Source organism: Leptosomus discolor, chromosome 6 (assembly GCF_034619465.1).
Source record: "Leptosomus discolor isolate bLepDis1 chromosome 6, bLepDis1.hap2, whole genome shotgun sequence".
NCBI classification, from domain to species: domain Eukaryota; kingdom Metazoa; phylum Chordata; class Aves; order Leptosomiformes; family Leptosomidae; genus Leptosomus; species Leptosomus discolor.
In genome coordinates this window covers 64205721-64223615 of record NC_141396.1, presented here as the reverse complement: position 1 = coordinate 64223615, position 17895 = coordinate 64205721, and the positions used below count along the sequence as shown (strand labels likewise).

Genomic DNA, 17895 nt, shown 5'->3' with positions numbered 1-17895 from the left:
CCACGGTGCTTTAGGAGCCCCCTCAAGAGCTCAAGGTTGGGCAAAATCCCAGGAGAAGGCGAGCAGCAGCCCACGGCAGGGGAATAGGGGCATCCCATCCCATCCCATCCCATCCCCTCCAGCACGGGCATCTTTGTGCTCTATCCCGGAGCCCTTCCAAGGATCCAATTAAGAGGGGACATCAGAGACATGCTGGAGGAACCCCATCCTGGGGAGCTGGCATCCCGGAGCATCTCTGAACATTGGGACGGATGCAACTTGCTGGGAAGAGCCTTTTTATCAGGATCTCCTGCTTGAGCTGCCCCCAGATCCTGGCTCCTGGGTGGGTTTTGCAGCAGGGTTCAGCAGCAACCTCTTTCCTCACACCTGAGTTGTGTCCCAGGTGTTACCGTCTTCTCCATCTCTTCAGCTCCCGGCCTTCAAGGAAGCCCACAAAGCAGAGCTGCTGAGGACCAGCAGCAATTTAGGGTGTTGGAGGGGCAGGTGAGCTCCCACCCCTGGTTTAATTTCCTCTCCTCCTTCTCTTTCCCAGGTCTGGATCCGCTGCACCAGCTGGGGCGCTGACCTGCCACCATGGGGGTTAAAACGATGCTCCCCAGCTACGAACTGGGGTTTTATGCTCTCACCGTGACGTGCGCTGTGGTGTACAGCGGCAGCGGGATCTTTGAAGCTTCCAGAGGTAACGCTCCCCACCTCATCCCCCCCTGGAGTGGGCCCTGGGAGGGAGGATGGATGTCAGGCGGCTGCTTTTACAGCTGTCGATACCAACAGCAGATCCCCGGATTTAATTTTGGCAGAGAACGACTTGGGAATCCTTTGCAAGGCTCCAAGAGAGTTTTTGGCCTTTTTGCCCGGTTGCCCCCTTGTCCCCATTTCTGTGGCTCAGGGCAAGAGACTGTGGCACGTCACAGCTCTCCAGGCAACCACCCTGCCTACACAGGGCTGCTTCCCCAATGCTTCATCTGGAAGCCCAAAAAACCCAGAAAATTTCATGGGATCAGCTGAGGGTCCCTGGGATGGGCACTGCGAAAAGGCTTTGCTGGAAATTCTTGCAGAAATCGAGGTTCCTGACTCCTGCGGTTATCTACGGGAATTAGGCGCTTTGGGGATGGGTTGTTTGAGCCCTGATGGCTCATCATCGCAGTGAGGAAGGCTCCCTGCTTTGCCAAAACCCAGGCTCTGTTTCCCAGAGCTGTTTCTTTCCCCATAACTCTGGTTCTTTTGCAGACAGCATGAACAGAAAGGCTTTTCGGGACGGCATAAAGCCGGGCTGGCACTACTTCGGCAGGAAGATGGTAAGCGGAGGAAGGACTCGGTCTTTTCTAGTTACCGGTGACACGGTCGGTGCTGACCGCTGGAGAAGCAGAGCTGGTTTTTCTGCTGCTGACGTATTTTTTGCAAAGTCCACGTGACTCCTATTTTTCTCCCTAAAGAACCAGTCAGGAGAATATCCTGAGCAGCACCGTGGATGCTCTGCTTTGTGCGCACCGAGACGAGCAACCTCTGCGCATCTCTCCTGGGGTTTTATGACCAAGCTGGGGTGCTCGGGAGCCCTTGGGTGGAAAACGGGAAGAAAAGGCTTTGGAAATGGTCTGGTTTCCCCTCCAGACGGGTGTTGGGGCAGGGGTGCGAGGGCTGGGGGCAGTAAGGCACCCGGTGCTGCTCCCGCAGGACGTGGCCGATTTCGAGTGGGTGATGTGGTTCACCTCGTTCAGGAACGTCATCATCTTCGCCCTCTCGGGACACGTCCTCTTCGGCAAGATCTGCTCCATGACGGTGCCGCAGGTGAGCCGGGGATGTGGTGGGATGGATCTGAAAGCACCAAGGGTGACCTGGGACCTGCGGAGGGGGGGTTGAAGGATGTTCTGGGATGGGCGGGAGCAGGGTCGGGGTTTTCACCACGCTGACCACGGGTCGGGACCGCTCTCTCCTCACAGCACCGGGCTGTGGTGTACATGCTCTACGGGGTCTCGGCCGTGCTGGGCAGCATGGGGCTCGTCTACCTGATGATCATCCTCTCCCACTGCCTTGTCCTCTACTCCGTCGCGCTGGCCAAGCAGAAGTGGCTCTGCTACGTGGCCGGGCTCTGCTGTCTCGCCTCCTTCAAGGTGGAGCCATTCAGCTCGTGGCAGGTAGGGGCTGTCTCGGGCCATCTCTGCCTCATTTCCAGCCCACTTGTGTCCATCTCCTTGGGTTTATCTCCAAGGAGGGTTCCTGTGGCACCCGCAAACCCCAGGCACTTCTTCTGGCTACTTCAGATCTCCCACAGGGTTTGAGAAGGAGGGGACTTTGTGCTGCTTGGGAATAATCACACGGGGACTATGTCATGTTTTGGTGGCTTCATGCTGGGCCAAAGCTCAGGACACCTGAATCCTCCTTGTTGCTTAGGCAACAGCTTGTCAGACAGGCAAGGTGTGTTCCTGTCCCGTGCCTCAGCTTCCCCATCCGTAACATGGTGCTGGGATGGGTTCAGTGATGCCCATACCTATCTCTTAGCTCTCTGCCCAGTTAAGACTTTCACTGGTGGGTGGAGAGAAGCCCAGGAAGGACCTTATAAAGCTATTCAGTCCCTCTGAAGGACAGTGCTGCCTCTCCCTGCCTGCTGCTTACCTCCTGATATGCGTTCCCCTCCCCTCTCCATCAGGCTTCTGCTGGCTTTTCTTCACTCCCTGGGGAGGGGGACATTCCCACCCCAGACCAAAGCCTACGTGGCCCACAGCTGCTTGGTGAAGACGTGGCCAAGAGGATCCACCACTTCCCATCTCCTCCGGGATGCAGGAGCCAGCTGGGAAATCGAGCCCCAGTTTTTTTCTTTTTCCAACAGCAAGGCTTATGAGCTCCAGGGACACTTGGTGTCAGAGGGTAATTAGAGGCTTTGCCAGCTGCCCCAGCAGTGATGTCCTCCACAAAGCAAGGGAGCACAGAAGCGACACCGCGTTCCTGGTGGTAACTATTTGTTTCTCATCCAGAGCGGATTTGTAACTGGAGCTTTTGATCTTCAAGATGTCCTCTTCTACGGAGGAAGCGGCTTCACCATCATGCGCTGCATGAGCTTTGCACTTGAGAGCTCTGAGAGGAAAGAGGGCATCTACTCCATCTTCGACCTCCTCAAGTACAACTTCTACCTCCCATTCTTCATCTTCGGGCCCGTCATGACGTTTGACCAGTTCCATGCCCAGGTGAGTGCTCCTGAGGCAGGGCTGGATGAGGACCTCTCCCTGCATGTATTTGCTTGGGTTTAATGCCTGCAAACCCCCATCTTTTGCCACAGTGAAGGTGCAAATGGTTGTAGAGCTTCTTGTGGTCACCTAGTCTGTGCCATGATGCTGTGATTTTTGTGTGGAGGGGCATCAACCTTCTTTTTTGGGTTTTGGGCCGCTGATCTGTTCAGAGGGGAAGACGTTGCTGTGGTGAAAGCATCACACTGGGATGAGGAGGGGAGGGTTCAGCTCATGTCCTTGCTCGCTGGGCACCTGCACTGCTCGGTGCCTCAGTTTCCATGCGCTGTCACCCCAGCAGCTCCATGCTGCCCCACTGCGCGGTGCCGGGAGGCCACGGTGAGAGCCAGACGTGTGGTGCCCATCTGTGGGACCTCTGCATGCTGGTGGGTGTGACAGCAAGGTCAGCCTCACATTTCCATCCTGCTGGTTCACCCAACAAGCATGAATTTCCAGGCATGGTCTGTGTGTCTTCATCTGAAGTTATTTCTCTAGAAATAAGTAAGATTGGGTGCCAGGCTGTCTTTCAGCAACCAGGGGCTTCCTCTGCTCTTCATGAAATACCCTGGTGACCCATTTGACTCTAGAGATCATAAGGTCAGCGCTGGTGTCCCCCACAAGGGATGCTGGTGGTGCACTGAGTCTACTGGCAGCCCATTCTCAGCAGACGAGTGCTAGGGATGGCCAGGCCACTGAGGGGCTTTTCTCCCCAACCTGCTGGAAGAAACGCTTCATCCTAAGGCTTCATCTCTCCAGTCATGTCTTATCTGTCAGGCTGAAGTCCAGCTGAGCGTGGCTCCAGCAGTCCCACTGTCCAAGCCCCTCTGGAGGGTTTACAGTGCGCTGGGGTGCTGTCCTCATCCCATATTCCTCTTCCTTCCCCAGTTTCCATCAGTCGTTCCTATGAAACGTGCAGCCCTGGCTTCTCCTAACGCTGCAGCCAGTTATCTGTAAATCAGGGCATTAAACTCCTCCTGTCCCCAAGACCTGAACTCCTCCTGTCCCCAAGACCTGAACTCCCACCGCTTCTACATGGCTTGATCTGGAGGGGGTTTTATTTTGGGCTCCTTTGCACAGCCCCAAACCTGGATGTCTCTAGCCACTTAATGAGCAATTCCCACCTCTGCTGCTTAAAACGCTCACCCCAAAGGGACAAGGATTAACTCCACAACCCCTTTGCCATGCCCCAGCTAAGGGTCCTGTCTTGGCCTGGCCACCACTGCCATCTCCTGGTTAGATGCCCCCCTGCACTGCTGGAGCCGCAGCTAATTTTAGGGGTGAATTCCTAATTGCCCAACAGCAATTACAGGGGCAGGTAGATGGAGTCTGACCCAGTTAGGGGGCAGATCTGTGTCTTTTTGGCTCCTACTGGTGCTGCATCCTGGTGGAGACCTTGTGTGATGGGAACTCATCTGTACCAGGGCTTGCTCAGCCCCATTTGAGCTGAAAAGCATCTTCCTTACTAGGATCAAGGGAATAATTTCACTTCTGTAGGGCTGCAAGTGTGGGGGACACCTCCCTGATCCCACGGGGATGGTGGCAGAGTGCTGCCACCACACGCAGACATGAGGACAAGAGGAAACAGCCTCAGGTGGCACCAGGGGAGGTTTAGATTGGACATTAGGAAAAATTTCTTCACAGAAAAGGTTGTCACTGCCCAGAGCAGTGGTTGAGTCACCATCCCTGGAGGTATTTCACTTAGGGACATGGTTTAGTGGTCGACTCAGCAGTACTAGGTTAACAGTTGGACTCGATGATCTTAAATATCTTTTCTAACCTAAATGATCCATGATTCTATGAAAGGGGGGCTCCGTGTCCTCCCACACATCTCCATGCCAGAGTCTGTCCTCCCTCAGCTTCTCCTCCAGCTTAGAGTCCAGCAGCCTCTTTGTGTCCTTAAAGCACTTGGCATATAACAGACACACACAAAAAAAAAAATCTGGCAAAGGCTTTAATTCTCAGGAATCATCTGGATTTGACGATGGGGCTGGTGCGGCAGCCTGGGGATTATGTCGGGAGAGCTCCCACCTCTTGCAGGGAATAAAGGGAAAGTAATAAACATAAGAGGATTTTGAATAGAGCAGCAATTTTTACAGCGATGCGGGGAAGTGAGGTCATCAGTCTGCCCGGTGTAATCCTGAAAGCTCGCTCTGATGATTTTTTATATTACAACGGCCAGAGACATGACAACTCCTGGAGGCAAAGCCCGGCCCCTGTTTGTACAAGACACAGCAGAGACAAAATCCCCATTGATCAGGTCCCAACCGATTCAGGATGGCTCCTCCAGCAGCTCTCCCTCTCATTTACAGCAGGCCTCTGCAGCAGAAGCTCCAGAGACCACCAGTTCTCCTCCTCCTCCTCCTCCCAAGTGACCCTGGCCAAAGATACACATCCAGCCCTGGCAGAGCTGTCAGGTGGGATTCCAGCACTGCTCCCAGCCTCTCCTGGGCATGTGGATGCCCTTCCCTACAGGCTGTGGCGCCCTGTAGATGTGATGAGTACGAGCATTTGCTCCCTCTGGGTGACTTGTGCAAGGGGCCGCCCTTAAGCAAAGTTGATTTTCTAAGCATGTCCCTGCAGAAAGAGCATAAACCCCAGCTCCTCGGTCAGTACGGTCTTCACCCCACCTAGGGTCCCTTAGGTACAGCCAGACCTGTCACTGCTGTGTCACACCATGTGCCTGCTCTGCTGGAAACGCCAGTGATGGGAACAGCCTTTGCTAGGAGAGTGCTCCAGGAGGCGCGTTGCTGCCGTGCTCAGCACTGAGGTGGGGGTGTTGGAGGGATGCTGTGGGTGGGACATGTCCTGCTCCTTGTGGATGGGTTCACCTGAGCTAGTCCCTTGGGTCTTCCTTAATCAATGGAGATTCGGGCCACATAGTCCATGGTGTGATTTCTAAAGGAGAGTGTTCGGTCCCCCTTTGGACCTTGACTGCTCCTCTGGATGGAGGAACACACTGTCCATCCTGTCTCTTAGCTCAGCCCTTTCCTGGTTTGCCATCCCGGCAGGTGAGCACCCAAGAGCTAAGACGCAAAGACGACGAGATGAGGCATATCCGGGTCCATGCCCTCCTCCACGTAGGGGCCATCATTGCTGTGGACATCTTCTTCCACTTCTTCTACATCCTCACCCTCCCTTCTGACCTGAAGTTCATGAACCGCCTCTCGGACTGGTCCTTGGGTGAGTGGCCGTGCTTGGACACATTCACACCTGTACTCAGCTTCGAGGCAGCGGTGGGTGATCCAGATCTCCATCCATCCCTACTGAGAGGCTTTGGCAATGCCTATGTTGGGCAGGTTTGAGCAAAGCCCCTCTTCTTCCCGTGGACAATACACAGAGCTGGAGCCCTAGAAAGCAGGTGGTGTTGGGCTGACATTCTCCCCGGGTCCAAGTGTAAATTGTTTAGCTCCGGGTTTAAGAGGCTGAGCATCAAGCCATTCCCATTGCCTTTGGACTGGAAGGTAGCTCAGCACCTCCAAAAAAAACAGCCCTATGCTGTTGCAAGAGGTACATCTGCTATCTCAGATGCCTTCCCAGGTGGCCACCCACTACGGGTGTTTGTGAGCCACTGAAATGGTCCCAGGCATAGGGTGCACAGCGAGCAGCTCAGGGGAGTTGTAGCTGCTGTTTTCAACTGGCTAACAGAGGGTTACAGAGAAGGTGAGCTCTTCTTGGAGGCTGGAAGGGAAGAAGCGGGACACAGCAAACAAGGAGCAGCAAGGCAAAGCCTCATTGCATGTGAGGAATGTTTTTCACAGAGTGGTCAAACACTGCAACAGAGGCCCAGAGGGGTTATGGATTCTCCAAAAATAGACATACTCAATGCTCAAATGAACAAGGTAGAGAGCAACCTAATCTCCCTTTAAAGTGGGCTGTTCTCTGAGCAGGGCTGGACTAGGGACCTCCAGAAGCCAAACTCCCCGGATGAGTCATGGTAGCAACACTGGCATTCAGCTGGCAGCTGGATGGAGGATTTCAGCTGGCCAAATACACGTCTGATGGCAGCATCTCAGATGCCACAGCGTATCTGACATCCACACGGACAGCAGACAAGCAGGAGGACGCCCATGTCTCTCCAGAGTGGCAGCTGGAGGCCAGGAGAAAATCCTAATGCAGCTAGGATGGCACTAGCATTGATTTAGGATGTCCTAAGAGACCTGGGTGGATTGACCAAGCATGTGTGTTACTCCAGAGGGAGCTGAGCTCCTCTGCAGGCTCTGCTGCCTGTATTGACCAGATCTACCTGGTCCATGGTGGGAGCTCAGGCACTGCTCACATCGAGGCACTGTGTGGCCCTTAATCTGTGAGCTGAATCCCACCAAGATGGAGGCATTTGAGCTTCTGTTTGTAGCAGCGCTACTGGAAAGGGCACCCCGAGCCGGTACATTCCTGCTCTCCTCGACTGCTCGCCCTGGCACGTCTCCCTCACCGGCCTTGAGCTTGGCGGGGGGGGGGGGGGTGGGCATGAGGAGCCGCCCCTCCACCGCGCACAGGCCTTTTCCTGCAGCTGCCACTCTCCTGCCCACCCCGGGGCGGGCTGAGGAGCCGCTTCCCTCCCGGGCACAGCCGGATCCCCGAGGGACCGGGCTTGCTACGGGCCCCGCGGCCTGGTGGCGCCTCCGGGGCGGCTGAGGGCAACTGTCCTGGCGGCCGGGCTGAGGGGAAGGCCGCCAGCCCCGCCCCTCGGGCGGTGACGTCCCGCGCTCGGCGCATGCGCGGCCCTGCCCTTCCCCTGCTCTTGTCGCCGGCGGGGCCGCTGTTGCTATGGGAACCGCGTGGGGCCGCGGCCGGGCCGGGAGCAGGAGGCGCAGCCGGAGGGAGAGGCAGCGCGGCCCTGGCAGGCCGCAGGACGAGGCGGGCGTTGGGCGGGGGAGAGAGGGAACCCCCTGTGTCGTCCCCCCAGCAGCTCTGTGGCAGAGCCCTCTGTGTTCAGGCGGTACCCAGGTAGGCCGGAGGGCTAAAGGTTGCCCCCAGGCCAGCCCTTCTGCCCCCGGGGGCCCCGGGCTGTGCAGAGGCACCGGGCTCTGCTCCTTTGTCGGTCCTTAATGCACCTCGTCCACGCCCGGGGGGTCCGGGCGTGGAGGTAAAGCTGCACAAAGGGACATAACGTGCCTTTTGGCACTTGGTCGGGATGGTTGCTGCCTTGGTGTGAGAAAGGGCCATTACTCAGCGGAGGGTGTGCCTTGGAAAGTTTGTACTGATTGTTTTTCCTAGACCAAAGGTGCACTCGATTATTTTTTTGCTGACAGTAAATGCCAAACAGAAGGAGAGGGGGCTGGAATAAATTCGAAACCTGATGGCCTTTAGTCATGCTAAGTAAAGCTCTAGACATTGAAATAGGTAGCGATGTTATCGCTTTAATGTTGTCACTTAATGCTTAGAGAATCGGGGGAAAGATGTAAGCCACGCTCTTGCCAACTAGTGCCCCAAAATTAGGTTTAACAGAGATCTTTCTTCCCACATTAACCCAAAAACGGGGGGATCTCCACCTTCCTTGAAACGTGGGAAGGAAGGCTGGATGGTTGCAAGCAGTCTGCGTTCCCTTTCGTCAGTATAATGGGGTTGCCACGCTGGCATGGATTTGACCCCAACTTGCTCTTCTGTAAAAATGTTTATTTCAACAGAATCTGTTTAAAAACATTTTAAAACGTTGCTTTTTTGAATGATAGAGTGAAAAAGACCCGAAAACCTTTTTGAAGACGATTTGAAAGCCATTTATGGGAAGAGGCCCTTGAAGCAAGGCAGTGGGACTGAAGAGCCCAGTGGCTGAGAGGAGGCGGTGGCAGGGAGATCACACAGAGGTCAGTGAAGAAAAACGGCAAAGCAGCTGCTGGAAGAGGACGTTTTTCAAAGCGATGTTGATCTCTGTCTCTTTTATTCTCTTCTTGTTATGCTCTTAGTAAACAATGGAGTCAGACATAAAAGCGGATGAACATTTTAAAAGGCAGTTTAAGGCTTATCAAGAACAGCAGCAAAGGCGGCTGCAAAATGTAATGGAGAGGAAGAAGGAAAAGCAGGACAGTCAGAAGGAAAAGCAGGACAGTCAGAAGGGTGACAATGGCAACGCAGAGGAGACTTTCGGAATCTCGAGTGATCTAAACCGGTTTGAAACAGGACAGCCTGTAAATGAAGATAACAGCAAAAGGTAAAGGCATAGCAGCACCGTTCCTTCAGGAACTCACAGAATTCTATTTTCATATGCTCTTACACAACCTGTGTCATGTCTTCACATGTTGGGCTTTCATTATCCTGAGGAGACTCTCGCTGTCCCTAACATGTTTATCCTCAGAGCGTTGTGGTGTGCACTGTATTATCAGTGTTTCACAAACAGAGAGCAGAAGGACAGCGGGATTAAGCGTGACAGGCTAGGGGCAGCTGGCTGCCCTCTGACAAAATCCAGTCACTCAGGATCACTGACATCCTCGGAACTGTTGGTTCATTCCTGCCTATCCTTGAAAACAAACTAGTGCCCTACATGAGAAATTTCCAGAGGCAGGTAAGGGCAAAGCAACCAGTGGGTGCAAGCCAAAGGCCTGCAGCACGGAAGAGCGTTCCCCTGGCTGTCTTTGTGATATAACCCGATTTCGTAGCTCGGAAGACAGCCAGCTGCACGGGAGGGTCTCGCAGACGGAGTTGGCTCCTGGTTGAGATACTTGACAGGGTTATATAAGGTAGGGTTTTAAATCTTACGGGGGGACAGGGGTTTGGGTCTTACTTCACCCATTGGGGGTAGTATCTGGATTACCAGGATGTCCTGGTGTGGATCTCCCTCCATCTTGGGTTTGGAGCTGAGTGCGTAATTCAGTTCACTGGAGCAGGGATTTGAAACCCCAGCTCAGATCATTCGTCCCCCTCCTAGGATATACTCAGACTCTCTGACCCAATTAGTATCATTTTTCCAAACTAGAACAAGTCTGAATTTGGACATATCCCCCAGATGACTGCCGTTCCTACCGTGTCACCCCCGTGTTGGCGGGGAAGCCAGCTGAAGAAATTCCCGCTTCTGCTCCCCGCTTGCAGCTGTGCTGGTACAGCTGTTTGCCGGAAACTGGTTTCACTTTCTGGGCCAAGGGTGCTTTTCTCTCAAGGCATTTCAGTGGTCCAGGTGACAGCTTTAAGCCCACAGACTGTTTTATTGGCCCCACGATGGGGGTGAGATACTGTGATAAGAGGGGCAGGAAGGAGGAGCTGGCAGCTCTGCCAAACCCAACAGCTCACAGGTGGAAAACCACAGTTAGGCATATACCTTTGAGACAGTTTCCCCTCCCAGAACCCGCAGTGGGGAAGGGCAGCTCCACCAAAGTTTATCAAGCCACTCACCAAGGTTTATTAGGCCCTAAACGCTGATCTCCCCTCTGTGTTACTCTGGGCAACGCCCTGCTCAGCTCCTTGCTGAGGATTGCTTCCTTCAACGCCCCAGTGCGTAAGCGGCAGCAGAGCTTCTGTGAAGGTGCAGGGAACCACTGAAACTTGCAGGTCCTTCTGGGAACGCAGAGTTCATGCTGCAAAGGACATCTGTGGGGCAACGGGGGGGCTGACCCCCTAGAAACTGATGCTCTCACCGTTGCATCGTACCATGGTCTTCTTCACCCATAGGGCCCGCGCCACGGCTGTCTGATTTGCCGAGTTCTGCTTCTGATCTGACCTCGGCCGGCTGTCCCCTTCAACTTTTTGTTCTGATATTGGAGATCTGAGGGGTTTTTAAATTTTTTCTTTCTTTTTTTCTTTTTTTTTTAATGGGGTGAGAGGCTGATTCCCACAGTTGAGATGTGGATTGGTCTGGTGGAGGAGAGGCTTAGGCGCTCCCACAGCACGTCCTGGTGCAGCGTGCGCACGCTGAGGTGCAGAGTAGAGGAGAATCCCAGCAGTTCTCTGCTACTTACAGTTCAGCAGTTTAGGTCTGAGCAATTCAAGAGCTGTTACCTACCTCTCTTTAGTGGCACTGACTTAAAAGTCCACGTTTGCCATGGCAGGCGTAGCAGATTTATCTGGTTTGTCCTTCGCTTACGTACGTCTGCAGCAGAGTGGTTCTGAGCGCATCCGATCTGGGCAGGATTTGCTTCTGGAAGGGATTCACCAGGATGTACTTTGCAGTATTCCCATGACAACACGTTAGAAACTTGTTCCAGGATACCAGGGCTCCATATGGTCTGCAGTGGCAGTGATTTCAGCCTGTCAGCGTTGTTTATAGCAGCGCTTGGGAAACGGTCTCCTCTCTGAAGTCTCCCTTCCTCTGCGCCTTGGGAGTTCGTTTTTCCTTCCTCCCATCCTGCTTCCAAATTTTTTTTAGGCGAGTGTTTAGCTGACATTTGTGTCCTTCTGGTTTGTTCTTTCTGTAACTTTATCCTCCCTGCTCTGTTTGAAGTATTTAAGTGATTCTCCCCATGACATGGAGAATCTGTAGCAGAGTTGGGAAAGAGACTTACCTGACTTCCAGTCCTGGGCCCTGCTCATAAGCTTTCACCTGGCTCTGTTTCCTCGAACGAGAGTGAAAAGGGTTGTCTTTCTGCAGCCTGTTTCTTTTGGCTGACTTTCTGTAGCTGAGCCACTTGGGTGCAACCTGCTACCTCCTTTGTAACATGTAGGGATGGGATGGAGAAGTTTCTCAGAGGAGACTCCAGCTCTGTGCAGTTGGGATTTCTGTCCATCCTACTGTAAGGTCTTTTTGTCATGACTTGGAAGACATTGCTGATCAGGTGTATTAAGAGCTTAGAACCTTTTTTTTCACGTTAATTCCCTCACTGTTAAAAGTCTTTTTGTTCCTGTGTCTCTAATTGGATCTGCGCAGTTTGGTTGCTCACTTCTATGAGTGGTACATGTGGGAATAACTTAGTTTTGCCTTTTCTCTGCTCAGATTGCTGCTTGCTTTCTTCTCCTTTGTAAACAGCTGCCTTTGATCTCCCTTTGATTTTCAGCTTTGAAACAGAAGTGCATTTCTTAATGATGGATTGTGAATCGTGTCGTAAATTGACCGTGCTGGTTATGGCAGTGCTCTAAGGGGTCATTTATGCTGACGTGTACATAGGGAGCATGCACTTAAAAGCTCCAAAGGCCACTTGGAGCAAAAAGCTTGCTAAAACTTGTGAACAGAAAAGATTTAGGTAACTATTGAGGTAGCTGACTTGTCTGGCTGTGGATATGTCTACAGCCACGGGTCTATACTGTAACAACTGAGCTTTATCCAAGTCTCTGTGATCATCCAAGTAACTTACTCCTGTTGTAGTTTGGAGCAATCTCTCTGTAGGCCAAAGGAGTGGGACACTATTCCAGATTAAATCACCAAAATGTAGGCATTCAGAGTCACACTGTAGATAATAAGAATCTAGAGGTCAAATCATCTGCTTGGCTTAGGTGTCTAATGGTGTCTGAGATGCTGTAGGGTATCGGGAACTTCCAGGACACAGGAGGCCTGCACCCTTCAGCAGGTGGGGGATGGGTGGGCAGCCCAAATGGCACCTGTAACTGAACTGAGTCCCCTCATCAGCTCACTCCATGGCAGTTTGAGAGCCGTTTGCATCACCCCACAGTGGCAGCTGGTCTGTAGGCGACGCTGGTTGTATTGACTAGACCTCCTTGGCCTTTTGTGTGCATTTTGGCTTGCTGCTCACAGAGAGACACCCCTGTGTATGGAGTGGGACCTTGCCTGGAAAGTCAGAGGGGAGAAAAGAGGAAGCTCAGAGGCAGACAGAACGGGAGCTGCTGGCTTGAGCCAGCAGGATCTCTACCCCAAACCTATTTGTGTCAGTATGACTTCGCTTAGCACATCCCCCCTCTCTGGGGGATGGAGACAGGTTCATTTCTATCCTGAAGTGCTGCTGTCTGGAGGGATCTGGCTGACAGGTTGAAGTTGGCGGATGGTAGTAATTCTTGGGGTTGGCTCAGATGTCCGCACAGGGGTGGCGAGCGCTCTCTGAGATGCTCTCAATTCTCTGCCTGGGCTCCAGAGGTTTTCCCAAGAGCCCTGCGTGGTGGCTGCTGGCCTCACGTAGGGAGCTCAGCTAATCCTGGGGCATCTCAAATAGATGCCTGCGTGCCCACAATTGAGTTGAGCCCCTGAGGCCTTAGCTTCTTGGTTTTACCTTTGCAGTACCAGCATGTAAGGACAGCAAAGAGATTGGAGTTATTAATTCTCTGGATGTCTCAGAGAGATGAAACTCATGAATGTTACTCAATGTACCGAAGAACAGGAGAAGCAAGAGGCTATTTCCTCCTGTTCAGAGCGCTTTTTGATAGCCTTGGTTTCTAAATGAATTCCAAAAATACAAACTGATGCCAGTCCATCCTGGTGGGGTTCCAAGAAAATCAGATAGGGGCAGAGGAAATTGGTCTTTTGTGAGTTGCTATGAAGCATTCCTTTTTCAAGAACCTCAGCAGCAGCTTTTGTAGCTGATGCGCTGTTGGCTTCTGTTAGCTTTGGTAAGTACAGAAAGGAAAGCCTGGATGCCGTGGATGCTGGATGGTGAACCCTTCTGATTTCCTCTGAGGAACCAGATACATAAGACTGAGTGAGACAAGACTATTCAGTAACCTCCAGAGCACTGAAAAGGTACCTGTTCTGTGATGTTTTGCCCCAGACAACACAAGGAAGTGCAGAATTTTTTAAGAAGAAATAAGTTATAGGGATAGATCAGATCATCTGGTGTTCTGATCTGAGGTTTAGGATATTCTGCTTAATTCAGTAAACTCACTCCTGATAAACTCAGCTCATCCAGCATACAGTCATTTAATTATTTTACTCCTGGAATCTGAAGCACATTACAGTGACATTTGCCATGATGGCTTATTTTTTTCCCAGGTTGCTTGAGCTTGAGAACGAGCAGCTCCAGAATCAGCTTCGAGAGGTCCAAGATGAGAACTGCAGACTATACAAACTGCTGACAGAGAAAGACTTTGAAATAAAGCAACTCCAGAAAAAAATCCCGGAGGACAGATTAGCTTTGTCAGGTAAGCACGGTAACTTTGTATTCTCGCTGTGTTAGTACCAGTGTTTGCTTGATGGTGGTGACAATAGAGGTAGGATGACAGAGTCATTGTGAGCTCCGGGCAGTGAAATATTCATGTGACATCTCTTCACCTGCTTTCTGTTAAAAAGGAGTATTTTGGTCATATTTTGGTTGCCTCCCTTTCCACTCCTGTAACAAGCTTTTGCCAGGAAGAATCAAAATTCAGCTCTCAACCGAGAGCTCTGTTGAGCCTGCAGGAATTTGCAATAGCACTGAAACCACTTGCCTCCGAACTTTGAAAATACTTGGACACTGGTGTATAGATTTAGTCAACGCTCAGAGTTGCTCCCTCAACTTGCAAGGGTCTGACACTGGTTTGCATTTGCAGAGTTTGCTGAACATCCCTGTCTCTCCCGTGTAAGGAGTCTCATTGCTTTATTTGCAGAGGGAGGTTCCTCACGGTGGTTTGACAGGTCAGCACTCACGCATGGAATGGCACGTACACTTGCTCTCCCCTTCAGTGCCATGAGCTGCAAAATCTGAATACTGCTATTCCCCATCTCAGGGAGCTGTGGAAAGGACCAAATGACTTCTGGTAGTCAGGCAGGTCAGACCTAAGGTGTTATTGATAATTATGTGTCCCTGAAAAGAAGTATAACGCTCTTCTGGGGGGCGCAGTGCCCTCTGTTCCTTACAGATCTTCTGCAAGCTTGCTATTATCGGCACAAAACCCGATGATTCGTAGAAATCGTGGCTTGGAAAACTCTCTGTTAATGTCCAAGAACAGTGTTGCAGCTTTCTGTGCTACGTGGTGTTAAATTCCTTGTGGAGGCTCCTTTCGTTTGTCTGAGCAGGGTGCTGGGGGAATGCAAAGTCCAGCTTCTAAAGTGGCTTGGGTGTCCTCGGGAAGCTGAACTGTGCAGGTTGCACCTCCTCCACTGGGTGCCACTGTTGTTCAGGGCAGCGGTGGTGACCGGGCTAATAGAGAAGGGGGAAACCAGCAATAAGCAGAAATAAGTAACACTTAAATTACGCCTTAATTCGTAGAATCTCTCTCTAGCTGTATGTAGGAGACACGATGAGCTATGACTGGGTCAGGTCTGGAGCCAGGGGTGCTGTTGCAGCTTCTCTGGCTGACTCGTATGCCAGCTTGCAGCAGTTTGCCTCATGCCTCTGTCTTCCCTGTCTACATCGTGGCAAGAGATTCGCCCACATTGTTTGGGAATTAAAAGCTTTGGTTAAATGTGTACAGTGTGTTCGAAGACCATCACGTGGAAGCAACAGCCTGGCTTTTGGTGAGTTTAGTACTTACTGTGATCCTTAGCAGGCATTATTTGTCATGAAAACTAGGGAGAAAGTAGCTTTTAGATGAGAAGAGAAACACAAATCACATAAAGGAGTGAGAACAGTGGAAATGCTTTTAAAAATAATAAATTTATGCTCTCCACAGGGTTTTAAATAGTGATATAGAGTCATATTCTGTTCTCAGCTATATTCTGCATTGCCCCTTTAATGTCTGTAGGGGTTTTGTGGGACTCAGAATTCACTTCAGAGTAATCTGTCATCCTTGCATCTCACCCTGGTTCTTCAATATAATCTTCATGGATGTCAGTAGAAAAGTCATTACTTCAGAGCGCTGAAAGAGGATGGAAGAGTTAAGAAGAATGACGAGAGCCCAGTTCCATCTTCATTTATCCCACCAAGGATTTGTTGTTGCAGGGTCGTGCTCGTTGCTGAGCTAGAGGTTTCCATGTACATGGTGTGCAATCATATTAGTTTTGCACTAGTGCAAGAACTTTTCTTGACCTTTGTGATGTTCACAAGAACACGAGTGACACACGAGCCAGTCCTGGGGATTGCTTTATCCGTGACACTAACCAAACCCTCTCTGCTGAGGAGGTGAATGAAGTACCAGTTTAAAAGAGCAATTAAACGTGTAATACAGTAAAGGCTCCATGTATAATCTCAAGGGACATATAAATAGGCACAATGACATTTCCTGGACCTTATCCAGGGCCCAACTGTCACAGTGTGCCTGACCTTTTAGGACAGATGTCTAGAAAAGTTCGCACCTCTGTTTCAGCAGCTCCTCCAGTAGTAAACAACCAGTGCGAAACAGAGCGTTGTCTTTTTCTGTAATATGCCTCAAAAACCTGTTCGTAACTGTCCTTCACAGCGGCGAGCAGAAAAACACCTCTACCCTTTCTCTGTGGTAATGTTGCTACCCCCGCTGTTGTGGCCTTTTGATGTGTGGCTGTTGCTGAAGTGTGAAACGTGGCTTTGCTAGCCACAGTGTGATGCTGGCTGAAAGGAGCAGGCGATCCAGCTGGAGCCGCTGACGCCTCTTTTCCCTCACTTGTTCATTTAAGTGCCTGGCACAGCTCTGAGAGAAATGGATTAGACAATAAAAGAACATTGTGCACTGGACAGAGAAGAAAAGCGTCATCTGTGCTGAATCTTGCCTCTAAGACATGTCCTTTGCTTTTATGTATACTTTTCAGGGGCGGCTGGTTTAGCTGGAGATGTCGCAGCTACTAAAATAGTTGAATTGGCCAAAAAGAATCGTGAGATAACTGCCGAGGCTGAGAGTGAAAAAGCCAAAGTGAAGCAACTGAATAACAAAGTCAAAGAGCTGGAGAGAGAAGTGAGGCATTTTTTCTTGTTCTCTTTTGCATGCTAAACCAGAGAAATCCAGCCTTTGGGATAGAGGAGCTGTAGAAACTGGATTTGATTCATGTTCCCATTTTGAATTTGCTCTTAAATCTGTGTTTGCTTTGAGTTCTGGTAATGTCGGTCCATGATAGGAGGGATGTGTGCCCTCAGCTGTTTTCACCTTTGCAGAAAGGAGCAGCTGGGAAAGGGTGTTCACTTGGATTTGAAGCACAAGGGCTTTTCTAACAGTATGGCAATGATATTTTTCTGGTGGTTTTTTTTTGAGAGAAGGTACAAATTTCATATTATTATGTCTTACATTCCCACTTTGTTAATACCAGTCATGAATTGGTACTCTATTCTTCGAAACTTTATTAATCCACATAATGAAAGCTGTTTTCTGGCGTAAGTACTTCCAGAACAGAGACAGCATGTCAATGGATCAATAACATTTGTCATGCTGACAGATGCATTTTGACTGCATCTTTCATAATCACTTCTGATCAGGAATTGTGCCTCTATCTGAATTGTGCTCTAGTTACCTGAAAGATCAAGAAATGGTAGATTAAATTTTTGAGGACTCCTGCAGAAATCCAGAGCGTTCTGGTCAGAGGGGTCTTGTCAAACAGTTGGCAGGCTGGCTAAGAAATATCCCGTGTAGCTGGGGATCTACAAAATCACACAAGTAGGGGAGCAAGCCGTGAATAATTTCAAGTAAAATCCACTTGGTTATAATCCCCTACTGTAGCATTGTAATGGCCGTTATTCAAACACAAACTTAAAATATCGTCAGATCTTGACCCAAAAGAAGGGACCACAGACATTTCCGGAAAGGAAATCAAACTCAACGCAAACAGAAATTTTCAAGAAGCAATAATTGCTGGTCAGAGCAGTGATGGACACTTTAGATATGAGCTAATCTGTTCTTAGACACCAGCGCCATCAGAATCAAACCCAAACACAGCAACCTGTCTCGTCTGAGGTAAAGATGAACCGCAACGTGAACCCGCTGAAACCTGGTCAATGGGCTGTATTTTCTCCTAACCTCATTTGGGGTGGCTCTTCTCTAAGCTAATGGTCAC

General features: G+C 50.9%; 1 protein-coding gene and 1 pseudogene across 1 annotated transcript; both read left to right on the top strand.

Moving 5' to 3' along the window:
* Window positions 1-573: 573 nt before the first annotated feature.
* On the top strand, window positions 574-7850 carry LOC147415400 (protein-cysteine N-palmitoyltransferase HHAT-like protein). The gene is made up of 7 exons (XM_086467351.1): window positions 574-679; window positions 1228-1295; window positions 1672-1785; window positions 1938-2132; window positions 2970-3179; window positions 6227-6398; window positions 7726-7850. The coding sequence occupies exons 1-7, from the start codon at window positions 574-576 to the stop codon at window positions 7848-7850; spliced, it is 990 nt and encodes a 329-aa protein (XP_086323477.1).
* A 1274-nt stretch (window positions 7851-9124) lies between these two features.
* Window positions 9125-17895, top strand: part of LOC147415399 (coiled-coil domain-containing protein 13-like) — a 35308-nt pseudogene continuing 26537 nt past the window's right edge.

Bases quoted from the DNA above. Each gene is read 5' to 3' on its own strand.
- LOC147415400 (XM_086467351.1), top strand. From the start codon at position 574: ATGGGGGTTAAAACGATGCTCCCCAGCTACGAACTGGGGTTTTATGCT. The intron at 1,296-1,671 runs GTAAGCGGAGGA...CTGCTCCCGCAG, and splicing joins ACTACTTCGGCAGGAAGATG to GACGTGGCCGATTTCGAGTG. The intron at 2,133-2,969 runs GTAGGGGCTGTC...TTTCTCATCCAG, and splicing joins AGCCATTCAGCTCGTGGCAG to AGCGGATTTGTAACTGGAGC.